The sequence below is a fragment of the Argentina silus genome (genome assembly GCF_951799395.1).
Source record: "Argentina silus genome assembly, chromosome: X".
NCBI classification, from domain to species: Eukaryota; Metazoa; Chordata; class Actinopteri; order Argentiniformes; family Argentinidae; genus Argentina; species Argentina silus.
In genome coordinates this window covers 26,452,763-26,467,358 of record NC_139653.1, presented here as the reverse complement: position 1 = coordinate 26,467,358, position 14,596 = coordinate 26,452,763, and the positions used below count along the sequence as shown (strand labels likewise).

Below are 14,596 nucleotides of genomic sequence, written 5' to 3'. Positions count from 1 at the left end.
AGTACCATAAAAATTATAGACCGCTCATTTCTTTGTAATCAGGCAAACTAACAAAATCAGCAGAGGATCAAATAATTATTTCCCCCACTGTATATTTGACCCAGGTCTGATACAAACAGACTGTGACACTAGTCCTGAAGATGTGATTATAAATGACTGAGTCTTTCATCTGTGTGTCTTTCTCTCTGGCCTAGGCTCAAGAGTCTGTTCTACCGCTCCAGTAACCTGCAGTACTTCAAGAGACTGATTCAGATCCCACAGTTACCTGAGGTGAGGTCTTATATCACCTAAACATACCTTTTTATATTTTACCACATCTACTCTCTTTATAATCACTAAGTTACTGATATCATTCAGAATCTCTTACACATACTTTCCTCCTGTTATATTTCCCCTTCTGTCCCTCTGCTGTCAGAATCCTCCTAACTTCCTGAGGGCATCTGCATTGTCAGAGCACATCAGCCCCGTCGTGGTCATCCCGGCCGAGTCCTCCTCCCCTGAGACAGAGCACATGGTGGAGACAGAGGACCTGGTGGATACAGACATCCCTGTCCAGCCGGTATGCTATCTCACCCTTACTCATTCCTGCCCTTTATCTGGGTTCTACCTTTCTGGACATACCCCCCTCTGTCTGTCTGTCTGTCTGTCTGTCTGTCTGTCTGTCTGTCTGTCTGTCTGCCTGGTAGTACTGAGGTAGCCTAAGGACATATTGTCTGTGTCTTTGCTTTGTTGGACCAGGCTGCTGTGGTGGAGACCAAGTTTGATGACCTCTTTGGCACCTCTGCCGCCACGGACCCATTTAATTTCAACAGTCAGAATGGAATGCGCAAGGATGACAAGTAATGCTTCATACCTTGACATAATCTTTTTTTGATGTCCTTGATCTGTACAGGTTGTTTCACAATTCAGTCCAAACTCACTTTGAATAGAGGCTAATAAAGAGATATGGACATAGACAGAGACATTGACCAAAGCTCTGCTTACAGTACATGTCTTGCCTCTCCCTCAGGGACCGTCTGATTGAGCAGCTCACACGAGAGATCCAAGCTCTCAAGGAGGAGCTGGAGTCCTTCAGATTGGAGGTAAGCAGGAGGGGGGATCTATGAAGGCACTTCAAACACTACACAGGCACTTGTCCTTCTCCATAATACCTAAGAAAACTGTTATCCCGTGTCATTGCTCTTCCCCTTCCTTCAGAGTGGCCGCCTATGCCAAGCACTGCAGGGGCGTGTCAATGAACTGGAGGCAGAGCTAGCTGAGCAGAGTCACCTCAGGATGCAGGCGCTGGGGGAGAGTGAGTTTCTTAGGGCGGAGCTAGATGACCTCCGTCGGGTCAAAGAGGACACAGAGAAAGAGCAGCGCAGCGTCACAGAGATCGAGAGTGAGTCCAGGCTCATCTGCACAACTACCCCCCTCAGTCTGACATTCAACTCAATTTAACTCATATAGTATCTCTCTACATCTCCTTGTGACTAGGATTGTGGTAATAACGTTGTCTGTCTGTTTGGTAGGGAAAGCCCAGGCCAATGAGCAGCGCTACACTAAGTTGAAGGAGAAGTACACTGAGCTGGTGCAGAGTCATGCTGAGCTGCTGAGGAAGGTAGGTCTTTCAAACTAACTGGTACATATGGGCTGACACTCAACCCCTCCCTGTTTCTCAAGCACCTTTATGCTGATTCTTTTATACTGTCCTTCTGTATGTATTTTTCGGTGTCCATGTAGAATGCGGAGGTGACCCGGCAGATGACGGTGGCCCGAGCAGCACAGGATGAGGTGGACAGTGTGAGGAGAGAGATGCAGGAGAAGGTGAAGGCAGCGCAGGAGGCAGCAGACAAACAGGTGAGAGAGAGGACTCTAGTCTCACAAGGATACTTGTCCTCTACTTGTACTACATTGTCCACTCTGGCACTGTTACAGCAACTATTGTGGATGTGTAACCAGGCCAGCTCAGCTCAGATTCGTTCAGCTTAGTGGTGTGAAAAGGGTATTGCTGTGTTCCAATTCTCTACCATTTTCCCTGTAATGTGCACATATGCTCTCCCCCACGTGGATTTAAAATTAAAGGATCCGAGTAAGCACAGGCTGTTTCACCAATCCATACCCTTCTAAATGTATGTGGGGGAGTGCACAATTCCACTCTTCAGGGAAAAGGGTATAGGAATTGGGACACAAAGTCTGTGTCACACTCACTCTGGAATCTCTCTCTCTCTCTCTCACCAGGAAAAGGAGCAAGTGGAGCAGCTTCAAGGCCTGCAGAGAGAGCTCATCACCAGCAGGGCAGAGCTAGACACCCTGAAAAGCACCATGGCCCAACAGGTGATTCTCTACCCACCTCTTCTGTCGAACTATACACTCATAGGGCGCATTCCAGGTTGACTACATTGCAGTCGCCTACCCAAGGGTGAAAGTAGATTTTATGGCCCCTCTGTATGTGAGTGTATGTGATTGACTGACTGACTGACTGACTGACTTCATGATATATGTGTGTGTGTCCTCTTTTGTAGTGGTCAGTCAATCACATTGTGTACATGCACATGCACAAGAGTAGGCTAATGATAAGTCTATTCTGTGTCCAAATTACCCTGTGTTTTTCGGGGGGTCACCTTTTTTTGTCCCTCACAATGAAACCGGGGAGGGGACTATGGATCAATCTCTGTCCATTTGTACACTCATCAAACACTTTATTAGGAACACCTGTACACCTTCTCATGGTGGAGGTGGTGTAATGGTGTGGGGAATGTTTTCTTGGCACACTTTGGGCCTGTTAATACCAATCAATCATCGCTTGAATGCTGCAACCTATTTGTGTATTGTTGCTGACCATGTGCATCCCTTCATGGCCACAATTTACCCATCTTCTAATGGCTACTTCCAGCATGATAATGCACCATGTCACAAAGCAAAAGTCGTCTCAAACTGGTTTCATGATCATGACAATGAGTTCAGTGTTCTTCAGTGGCCTTCCCAGTCACCGGATCTGAATCCAATAGAACACCTTTGGGATGTGGTAGAACAGGAGATTCACAGCCTGAAAGATCTGCAGGAATTGCGTGATGCAATCATGTCATCATGGACCAGAATCTCAAGGGAATGTTTCCAACATCTTGTGGAATCAAAGCCACGAAGAATTGAGGCTGTTTTGAGAGCAAAGGGAGGCCCTACACAGTATTAGTATAGTGTTCCTAATAAAGTGTTCAGTGAGTGTATGTCACACGCTTTATCTCCAACATCATTGGGACAGAGATTGTTTAGGAGTTTCAAGTGCGGTTGTTATCATGAAAATGTCATAATAGGGTGAAAAGAGGAGAGCGCACCTTTTTGACTGTTTTAAAATAATACTGTCAAATCCTTGGAAATTAATCAAATAAGCACTACAAGCTCTAGTAACTTTCCAGCATAGCTCAAAGGAATTATAAACAAGTAAGCCTAATGGACCACAGAACCAAGAGGTATTTTCCAATCTATAAACTGGTGATTCTAGGCCTAGTTTAACCACAACACACCGACAATCATGCGTGCTGGTAGACTTCACCAGTTGTTTACCACTGCAGCTCAGTGCGTGGCGCTCCAACTGCAATTATTGCACTGATTCAATACGCTACCCGACTTAGACGACCATAGCCTAGGTACAGGGGACTATTTATAAATGAAGATTACATATATTACAGAGAGAAGTGTGTGTGTATACATCTTTTGTTTTTGGGATTGAAAGTACATGGTGAACATTTGACTTTTGATGCTCTTGGGTGAGCTCATGTCTCTCATAGCTCCTCCTGACTCCCCCTTAATTCGGACACTGGGTCCATTAGACTAAAATATGCTGCGTCATTTCAGCTAAACCTTGAAAGGCTTCATTCACGCAAAATTCATGATCATAGTTTGCTTGCTGTCAAGCTACAACACTGGAAACCCTTTTGCGAGTACGGTGTACAGCCACATACTTTAACCCCAGATCTCACAACCCTTGGATAAGTACTTAACATGCAGTTAACCGCATTCTCTGTTGTCTGGCTGCAATCAATGATGTGGGATGCAGCCATTGGTTCCAGTTGGCCTAGAAAGCATCCAATATCTTTTCTTTAACCTCCTTCACTTCAATTCTATCCTTGACCTTTTCCTCTCTCTGACATTATACCCCCCAATTTCTCCTTCTTCTACCTAGCTACCTTGACACTTTTAACCTACAATCTTTACTCTCCCTGTCACTGACTATAGTCCCTTTTCTGATTTCGCTGCCACACATCTGTGTGCATAGCCATTAGCCACTGACTGTCCCGCTACAGTAAGACAATTCAGATTACACCATGATCCCTTGATCAAGTTTATAGAACATTGTGTAGGTATGAGGAGAGACCTCAATCGCTCAATGATTCAGAATCAGTGTGCTGATTGAATTGACAATTTCTCCCTGTCTCATCCCTCTCTTAACTCCCACTCCTATCACCCTATTTCTGAATCTACACATCAGCTGTTCTGACACTTCTTTCTCTCACTCTCACACACCCACTTTTTCATGCACATACTCTTTTTTTCTCAGACACACAACATTCCACTTAAAAAGTATTTACCCCATCTCTTGTTGACTCTCTCCATCTCATCAGTCGACTGAGGAGCTCAGTTCTCAACTCTCTACTTTGGAGTCAGAGAAGGCGGAGCTTGCAGAAACCTTGTCAAAGAAAGAGACGGAGCTGGACGGCCTGGGGGAGAAGCTGGAGTGTGTTCAAAGCACGCTGGCCAATGAGAGGGAGAGTGGGGTGAAGACTGCAGAGGCCCTGCAGAACCAGCTCAATGAGAAGGTGTGCGTGTGTGTGTGTGTGTGTGCGTGTGCGTGCGTGTGTGTGTGTGTGTGTGTGTGTGTGTGTACCCTCTCACTGACTGACCCTGTGGTGTGTGTGTGTGTAGGAGAGCAGGGAACAGGCACTGGAAAGCCAGCTAGTGGCAGCGCGCTGGGCCACCCTGCAGGGGGCTGTGGAAGAGGCTGAGAGAATGTTGCAGGACTCCCTGGCCCAGATTGATGACCCAGCACACATCAGCTGTACCAGCTCAGCAGGTCGGACTCTAACACTAATGCTGTGTTTGTGTGTGTGTGTGGGGGGGGGGGGGGGGAGGCAGGCAATGGTGAGTGAGTGTGACACATTTCCTTATGTCTGTGACCTCCTTCTTTGTAGATTACCTGGCGTCCAGGTGTCAGACCTCTCTGGATTGTGTGGACAGACTACACTCTGCCAGAGACACCTTCCTGTCAGACAACACAGGTTAGGGAAGCTTATGTACTCATTCAATTTCCTTTTCACATCCCGTTGATGCTATTGAAACTGTCTATTGTTTTGGTACACTGGTACAAATTTCAACACATAATTAAATTAGGCACCTGTTTTTATTCCACCAATGGTCTAGGCTGTTGGATTTCTGAAGATTTTTTGTTGACCTGTTGTTTTACAGGTGTGTCAGAGCTGGTGAGGGCAGTGACCCAGTTTGCCCACCTTGTGGGCGACACCATCGTGCAAGGCAGTGCCACCTCACACATGGTGCCAGTAGAGCAGGCTGAAGGTGAGTGATGGGTGTATCTACTGGAGAGATACTGTGACTCTGTGGTTGCCTCCCACTCTAACTCGTATACTCTGCCTGACCTCTCCATGTGTGTGCATAGCACAGAGTATTAGCACTGTGGAGGTGGTGTAGTCCCCAGTCACTCGTAGCAGACTACAGCATACAATGCCCTGATAAGTAATGGGACATTGAAGCATGTTTTCTTCTTTTGGCTCTATAATCCAAAAGTTTTGATTTGAAATCAAACAATTACAATGAGATTAAAGTAAAGATTGTCAGCTTTTATTTGATGGTATTTGTGTACATATTGGTTTCATTATACATAGTCCTCCTATTTCATGGCATCAAAAGTAATCGGACAGATTCAAATAATGTCCAAATTAAGCACTTATGTTTAGTATTTGGTCGACAGTCCTTTGCTTGCAATAACTGCCTCAAGTCTGCAACCCATTGACCCCCCAGATGCTTGGTATCTTCTCTGGTGATGTTCTACCAGGTCTTTAGTATAGCCATTTTTTGTTGTTATTTGTTTTGAGGTCTTTTTGCCTAAAATCATATCAGGAAATGAAATGCATATTGAATTGGATTAAATCTAAACATTGACTTGGCCAGTCAAGAACTTTCCACTTTTTAGCCCTGAAAAACTCCCTAGTTGCTATGGCAGTATGTTTTGGGCCATTGTCTTACTCTAGCAAGATTGGTATTTTCTTTTAAATCTCTTCTTAAAACTCACTTGTATAGCCTAGCCTTTAATTGATGCTGCCCTTATTCTTTTTAATGTGTTGAATTTTACTATGTATTGTTTTTATTTGCATATCTGTTTTACCTGCACATTTGTAAAGTTTATTATTATTATAATATGATGCGCCATTCAATAAATTTGAAGGCATTTGCTTGTACTCGTTTCTATACACTTAAGAATACATTATGGTGCTGCTATCAGCAGTTACAATCATCAATTAAGACAAGTTAGCCAGTTCTGGTGGCACCATGTTTCACAGATGAGGTGGTATCTTGTAAATCTTGGGCAGATCATTTTTTCTCCACACTTTCCTCATGCAATCACTCTGGTACAATCTAATACAGTCATGAGAAAAAGTTAGGACACCCCCCAAAATATTAAGTTATTCTCTTAAAAATATGGACATATCAATATGTTATCTTCTTTCTAACAATGTCTATAGATAAAGGGGATGTAATTGAACAAAAAACTATGAAAATGTAACTTTGTAATCATTTATTTAACGAAAAATTAACAATAATGCCAATTCCTACTGAGGAAAAAGTTAGGACACCCTATGCCCTAATAGCTAGTATTGCCCCCCTTGGCTGAAATAACCTCAATTAGACGTTTCTTATAACTGTCTACAGGTCTCTGACATCAATTGGGAGAAAGTTTTTCCCACTCCTCCTTGCAGAATTCTTTCAGCTGTGTGATGTTCGAGGGGTGTCTTGCATGCACAGCCAGTTTCAAATCAATCCACAGCATCTCAATAAGATTAAGATCCGGGCTTTGACTTGACCATTCCAGAACTCTCAATTTATTTTTCTTGAGTCATTCCTTGGTAGATTTACTGGAATGTTTTGGGTCATTGTCATGTTGCATGGTCCACATCTGCTTCAGCTTCAACTTTCGAACAGATGGTCTCACATTTTCCTCAAGCACCCTCTGATACAATACAAAATTCATAGTGGATTCTATGATGGTGAGCTGACCAGGCCCTGCTGCAGAAAAGCAGCCCCAAACCATGACATTTCCATCCCCATGCTTCACAGTTGGTATGAGGTTCTTGTTCTCAAATGCTGTCTTGGTTTTGCGCCAAACATGTCTACTCTTACTGTGCCCAAATAGTTCAACTTTGGATTCATCTGTCCAAAGCACATTGTTCCAGAAGTTCTGGTCTTTCTCTAGGTGTTCTCTGGCAAACTTTAGTCTTGCCCTGATGTTTTTTTTTGACAGCAGGGGTTTCCTCCTTGCACACCTCCCATGTAATGCAAACTTGTTCAGTCTCTTTCTTATGGTGGATGCATGTACTTTGACATCAATTGTGGCAAGAGATACCTGTAGGTCTCGTGATGACATTCTGGGATTGTTGGAGACTTCTTTAAGCATCTTTCGGTCAGCTCTTAGGCTGAACTTGCTTGGGCGGCCTGACCTGGCCATGTTGGTGGTGGTTTTAAATGTTCTCCACTTGTAAATTATTTTCCGGACAGTGGAATGGCCAATTTCGAATAGTTTGGAGATCTTTTTATATCCCTTCCCAGACTCATATGCATCTACAATTTTTCTTCTGAAGGCCTCAGAGAGCTCTTTTGATCTCGCCATGGTGATGCAACTCACTTCAACAATCAAGAGCAAACCAAACTAAATATCTGAGGTTTAAATAGGACAGGCTCCTCCAAAATCCTCTGTAACGATGTTCTAATCATTTGCACCTGATGTGGTGCTCTTTATTATAATTTTAGGCATTTTAAGTGGAACTAAATGTAGGGGTGTCCTAACTTTTTCCTCACAAGAAGATTGCATTTCTATTAATTACATTTTACCAATAATTTTTTAGATAATTTGTTTCAGTTGTATTTGTTTAGTTATATTACCTAAATTTTTCAATATTGTTCAAATGAATATCAAATGTCCATATGTTTGAATATGTTGAAGAAGACAAAGGTTTTCATAGGGTGTCCTAATTTTTTCTCATGACTGTATATCTGTCCACAAGACCCCTTTTCAGACCTCTTTGCTTTTTAGCAAACTGTAACCTGACCATCCTTTTTGAGGATAACTAGTGGTTTACACCTTGCAGTGAAGCCTCTGTAGTTCGGCTGGTGACGTATTCTGCACATGGTAGTCTCTGACACATTCACGCCTACCTCCTGGAGAGTGTTCCTGATCTGTGAGACAGTTTTTTTTAGTTTTTTTCTTAATTATGGTGAGCATTCTTCGGTCATCCACTGTAGAAGTCTTCCCTGACCTACTAGCCTGTTTGCGATTGCTGAGCTCACCAGTGCTTTAATGATGTTGATTCTGGCAAGCCTAAGATTTTGGCTACATTTCTTATAATTTTGGGGGGATTTTTCAGCCTAATAATGGCTTCCTTGACTTTCATTGACACCTCTTTGGTCCCCATGTTGACAGACATCAATAGCAGACAAATTATGTGACTGAAAACACCTGACTAACCAGAAACCCCAGTCAAGCCAATTGTCAATGTATAAAAAGTGGGACTATGTATACAAAGTGTTGTCATGTCTAAATGGTGAAACCAATATGTACACAAATACCATCAAATATAAGATGATAATCTTTACTTTAACCTCATAATAACCTGTTTGATTATAAATCCAAGTGGAGTATAGAGCCACGAGAAGAAGAATTGCTTCACTGTCCCATTACTTACGCAGCGCACTGTATATAGTGATCCCAGCCCCACCTCTCCACCCCCAGTGTCCCCACACAGCAGGGACTCATTCTGTGGACTGAGTGCCATGGTACACACGCACACACAGGCACTCAAAAGGATACTCAAGCATTCACATGCCCAATACATTTTCCTTGTAACACAGCCATACATTCAGCATCACCATGCACTGTCAGCCTTTGTGCATAATGTGTTTCATACTGGGAGGTTCCTGTGGCCATCCTCTCTGTGGTTTTGCAGCTTTGTCAGAAAGTGTGAAGGAGTGTGGGGCTGAGGCCCTGGCACTGCTGGGACAGATGAAGGACCAGGACAGCCTGGGCACAGCAGACAGTGCCAAGCTTAAGACTGCACTGGATGGCATCTTGGCAACTGCAGAGGTGAGTTTCTGTTTATATTGTCAAAGTCAGCACAGCCTGATGCCGTAAGACTTAAGTCTGATTCTCTCTCTGTCTCTCTCTCTCTCTGGTCTGCAGAAACTACGTCCTCAGGGATTGGAGTTGCAGCAGGGGGAGCTTGGAGACCTAGTGGAACAGGAAATGGCTGCCACATCGGCCGCCGTGGAGTCTGCAGCTGCCAGGATAGAGGTGTGTATGTGAAGAAATCCTTTCGTCTCATTTTGCAGGATTATACCAACCAAAGGGCATCTAATTTCCTCTCTGTTTTTATCCCATTCATAGGAGATGCTCAACAAGTCTCGTGCGGTTGACACAGGGATTAATATGGAGGTCAATGAGAGGTGAGTCACACAGATTCAGTTGCGTTTTTCAACCACAGAATGACATCAACTCACACAAATTAAATTGGATAGAGCAATGTGTTGGTCAGTGAAGCTGATCTGTCGCCCCCTGTAGGATTCTGGCCTCCTGTACAGATCTGATGCAGGCCATCAAAGTGCTTGTGCTGTCTTCCAAAGATCTGCAAAGGGACATTGTGGATAGTGGCAGGGTGAGCTCTCATAAACTTCATGAAACTACAGAAATAGAGATGTGGGAGGTCTCACTAACTTTGAGTGTATTTCTAAAAGAGAAGAGTGCTATGGGCTTGATTAACTAGAATCCTTCTCTTTCCCACCAGGGGGCAGCATCCATGAAGGAGTTCTATGCCAAGAACTCCCGCTGGACGGAAGGCCTGATGTCAGCCTCTAAAGCAGTGGGCTGGGGAGCCACAGTGATGGTGTAAGTGTCCTTTGCTGTAGTCCACCAAGAGAAGGCAGTGTTATGACAGTGTTATGACTGCACTATGACTCCTTACTGCAGTAGCGGTGTTATGACTGTATTGTGTTCCCACAGGGATGCCGCTGATCTGGTGGTGCAGGGGAAGGGGAAGTTTGAGGAGCTGATGGTTTGCTCACATGAAATAGCAGCCAGCACAGCACAACTTGTGGCTGCATCTAAGGTGAGGTGTTAGTGTTCTTTCACTCACTCACAATATGCTCTACTCAAACCTACAGTACATCTCACCCATCACTTCAGTGTTATCCATTCTTATGCATGTTTGAATACTAAGTCAAATCTCTGCTCTCTGCTGTTCCTCCAGGTGAAGGCAGACAAGGACAATGGCAACCTGGCCCGTCTGCAGCAGGCGTCCCGAGGGGTCACCCAGGCCACCGCCGGTGTCGTAGCCTCCACCAAATCCGGGAAGTTTCAGATTGAGGAGAAAGGTAAATGTGTTAACATGTGCCTCTCTATTAACAGACCAATTAAGCCATCTTTACACTGAGAAGATAAAGTGGCACAGAGATGGCACTGTACTGTCATATAATTCTGTGTAAAGATGACGAGCTGTCTTAAAAAAAGCGTCATGAGTTCATGTTCTGTCGCTGTGTGGTGCACGTGGATGTGCTTCATCCCAACGAGCTAGTCACAACAGCGAATATCAGGGGCAATATTTATCACAACAAGCAAAACTTTCCTCCAGACATCTCCCGTATGCCTCTAATTTACTCTTCTACAAGTTGTGAAAGTTGTATTTTGAGTTTTGTTTCTTTACCTTTGAAGAACAAGTGCGATCTCAACCACTGGCAGCATCAGCTTTTCACATCAGTGTGTGCGCGAGAGATGCATTGTTTCCTGTGGTTAGTTTTTGCTTGGAAAGACGTAATGCTCTCTTAAATGGCAGCAATAGCATGTCTGTGTAAAAGTATGTTTTTATATTCATAGCTTTGTGACCTCACACTAAATTTTCTCTCTCTCTCGACTGTATGCTTCCAGACACCATGGATTTCTCCAGTATGACCCTCACCCAGATCAAACGGCAGGAGATGGATTCACAGGCAAGACAACAATCTGTACATTTACACCTAAAATAGGTCCAGAGTTTTAAGGTAATATTTGAGGATGTTTGAATGTCTATCACAAGTAACCTGTGTGTGTGGTGTTTGTTCTCAGGTTCAGGTTTTGGAGCTGGAGACTCGCCTGCAGAAGGAGAGAGAGCGTCTTGGGGAGCTGAGGAAGAAGCACTACGAGCTTGCAGGAGTGGCTGAGGGCTGGGGGGAGGACGAGGGTGAGTGAGTTTGGCCATATCTCAACATGATTGTGTGTGTGCGTGCGTGTGTTGAAGCACACTGTAAACTCTTCCCCTCTCTCGACAGGCACAGGTTGAGGCCTGCCTCCACTGCTCCTCCAGCTAGAAGACTGGCTACTCTCTGCCTCTTCCCATTTATACACTCTTCAGTCTTTCTGTTAATTTTTTAATTTTTTAATTCAAGCCAAATAAAAAGGTGCTTTTTGAAATGCTCCCAGAAGCTTCCATGAGCACAGTGATGAGGGGACAGTGAAGGGGGGTGGATGGATTGACAACACCAGGCCCGTCTTCCCCGCCCCTCCCCCTGGACTATTGGAGAACCGCCAATGTGCTGATGATCTGTCTACCAACTATTTATTTCTTCACAAGTGTCACTGAGGAGACCCACGAGCACAAGTTCTTCAGAAGACATTCCAGGATGCACTGCACAAGGGCCAATCCCTCACCAGGGAGATCTGACTGTTTGCCACTGCAACCCCTCCCCTCCCCCTTTCCATCCCCTCTTCACCCAGTGCAACATAGATGACATGCATGTTCTCTCACTAACGTATGTGTTCTGTTATAAGTTGTGCACTATGTTATCATGAGAGCTATGCCTACCCTTACCCCACCCATCACAGTTTACCTTTTTTTCTCTCACTGTGAGTTTTTACCTCTCTAAACCATGCCTCATCAGAGCTATATGCCAACTGGGTTATTAATTTATGCCTTTCACCTCCATTTTGATGACCATGACTGTTATTTGATTTGACTGTTTAGAAATCCAGTACTCCAGTACTCAGAAGATTACACGAAAAACCACCTGCTCCTGGAATGAGCTCTGTCAGTTTAAATTAATGGGTTAAATCTCAGAATAAGAGTAGAGTGGAATTTCCTAACATGAGTCCAGAGTGAGCTTCGACTGTTTCCTTCACTCAACACTGTTGAATTCTTCCTGCACATGCCATTGGTCCAGAGCCCAGAGGTGTTGGTTATATCAAAAGGAGGAGCCTGGAGGACTGAAGCCCTCCCTTGACCTCACAGAACTGCTGGACTGTCTGAGCTGCAGGAGCGGACTGTGCTGGCTGTCTGGCTTTCAGGCAGGAGTTGAAGTGGTGTGATGCTCAGGGTCTGCTTTGAACCCCTGATGACGACTCCTGACCCCATGACTCTGGTTTCTGTAACCTGGAGGCAACATGGCCTCCACTGCGCTCTGTTGACTCTTCCATAGCTTCCCCAGACTAAGTAGCTGTGTCTCTGAGAGGGACGCCTTACATCGTCACCATTTGTCATATTTGATACCATAGTAACCAACTATACTGCCACCAGAGGGTAGTGTTTCATACCAGAGCTACAGAGACACATGACTTCTCCTCCGCCTCCTGCACATGGTCACTAGTGCTCTTCAATAATCTGGCTGTATGTTGAGTGGAAACGCCATTATATGAATGGTTGAGTAAACCATAAGTAGGTATTCTTTTGGAATCCATCACAGTACCCTTTCTGTGTGTGTGATACTCTTTGAGTTTCTTCCATTGTGTCTTAATACCCTTACCTAGTTTTTAATGCTCCGCTTTGGCTGTTTTAAAAAAGTTGTGACACTGGGTATTTAATGATGATTTAGCAGTGTTTTGTCACTTCTTGGTTATTAACCTCTCACCCTTGGTTTGTGTCTGTAGTCCTACCAGCTCAGCCAGCCTTTCAACTGCCTCTCACTGTAGTCAAGGAGAAACAAATACTCAAATAACATTTAAATATGTCTTTATGATATACTAAAACTATGTATGTGGGTTTGTTTTATTTTTTCAGTTTTTAAATAAATATTTCAACTCATTAATATGATCGATGCTTGCTTGTTTTTTGTTTTGGTTTTATAAATGACAACTAGTCAGTGAAAGCTACCACACTGTTCTCAAAGTCCTAAAAGTGAATGTTTTATTCATGATCAAAGTGATTAGGAACATTTTGCCTTCAAATTATTGTGTGGGTTATGTCCAGATAATGTCCCTACTGATATTCTCTCTGGATGTTTTCTCTTGTGTGTTCTCTTAATGATTCCATTTGATATAGCACGCTGGGTGAGAAAGAATATTATGAAACGTTTAATCACAGTGATTGATATAAGAGCTTCAACACTAATATCTCTGGCCGTATAGGCCTACTGTTTGGGACAGACTGGAGAGGATTAATAAGCAACATTGAATAATTGTTGTTTAATGTAGCAAGATTAACTAAGTTCCCTCCATTTCAGTGGTAATACTGTTATATAAGCATGATTTGTTGGGGACAGGACATTGTGGTGCTCAATGCTGAGACAATATGACTTAAGGTGGGTAGGTGGTGGTGTGGGGGGAAAGCAATGACCTCAGATTTCTTTTGAAATTGTAATGGACTCTATTGATTTCTTAGATAGATTTTTGGCATAGTAAAGCAGGAAAGTTGAGGTCCTCTTAACTGTCTGCCATTGACCTGAGTAGATGTATGTAATATGATATTGCAGTCAATATCCATGCCCAAGACTAGAGTACACTAATTTACTACATTCTAATCTTTTGTATCCTTTGAACAGATACTCATTGTTATTTAAGGCTTTTGAGAAGTATCATTCTATTCAGCTTTTCAGATTCAGATTAATAATAAAGTAATACAACAGTGAATCCTCTCTGACGTCCACTCATTGTTTTAGCTGGCTACCCAGCATATGTGCAGCATGGTAAGAAGGTCAGATGGGCAACATGGAGTATCTCTCTCTGGGTATCTCTGAATATCCATATTGCCCTGAATCATGGATGAAACATCTGGCTCTGCATGAATGCACCTTACACACAGACATGCACCAAATCTACAATCAGAAATTCAAAAATAGAAGTTAAGGGTGAATCAATCTGTATAATCTGAAACAAATGTGGAGATTACTGTTATCCCTAATCTAGAGGGAAAGTATGACCTAGGATAAACTGCTGCATCTGTTTTGAGTCTTCCCCACTCTGTCAGCACAGCAAGATCAGTGAATCTCGGGGAGACAAAGGCAATGCACAGCTATCAGCCCTGGACCCACTGACCCTACTGGCGCATGGCAGTGTGGAAGTATTGTTCATCAAACCCATCAGGAGAGCATGCTGTGG

At 43.7% G+C, this 14,596-nt stretch overlaps 1 protein-coding gene across 2 annotated transcripts in view; it reads left to right on the top strand.

Moving 5' to 3' along the window:
- Positions 1–13,313, top strand: part of hip1 (huntingtin interacting protein 1) — a 38,596-nt gene extending 25,283 nt beyond the window's left edge. For both annotated transcript variants that reach the window (XM_083695284.1, XM_083695285.1), the window contains exons 10-31: positions 195–270; positions 416–559; positions 739–839; positions 1,010–1,082; positions 1,198–1,381; positions 1,512–1,600; positions 1,723–1,839; positions 2,221–2,316; positions 4,602–4,796; positions 4,903–5,050; positions 5,169–5,255; positions 5,443–5,550; positions 9,210–9,346; positions 9,443–9,553; positions 9,647–9,705; positions 9,821–9,914; positions 10,044–10,144; positions 10,259–10,364; positions 10,506–10,629; positions 11,180–11,241; positions 11,357–11,471; positions 11,560–13,313. In XM_083695284.1, the coding sequence (XP_083551410.1) occupies positions 195–270; positions 416–559; positions 739–839; positions 1,010–1,082; positions 1,198–1,381; positions 1,512–1,600; positions 1,723–1,839; positions 2,221–2,316; positions 4,602–4,796; positions 4,903–5,050; positions 5,169–5,255; positions 5,443–5,550; positions 9,210–9,346; positions 9,443–9,553; positions 9,647–9,705; positions 9,821–9,914; positions 10,044–10,144; positions 10,259–10,364; positions 10,506–10,629; positions 11,180–11,241; positions 11,357–11,471; positions 11,560–11,570 (2,338 nt within the window). In that variant the 3' untranslated portion in view covers positions 11,571–13,313. The remainder of the gene's footprint in view (positions 1–194; positions 271–415; positions 560–738; positions 840–1,009; positions 1,083–1,197; positions 1,382–1,511; positions 1,601–1,722; positions 1,840–2,220; positions 2,317–4,601; positions 4,797–4,902; positions 5,051–5,168; positions 5,256–5,442; positions 5,551–9,209; positions 9,347–9,442; positions 9,554–9,646; positions 9,706–9,820; positions 9,915–10,043; positions 10,145–10,258; positions 10,365–10,505; positions 10,630–11,179; positions 11,242–11,356; positions 11,472–11,559) is intronic.
- Positions 13,314–14,596: the final 1,283 nt, after the last annotated feature.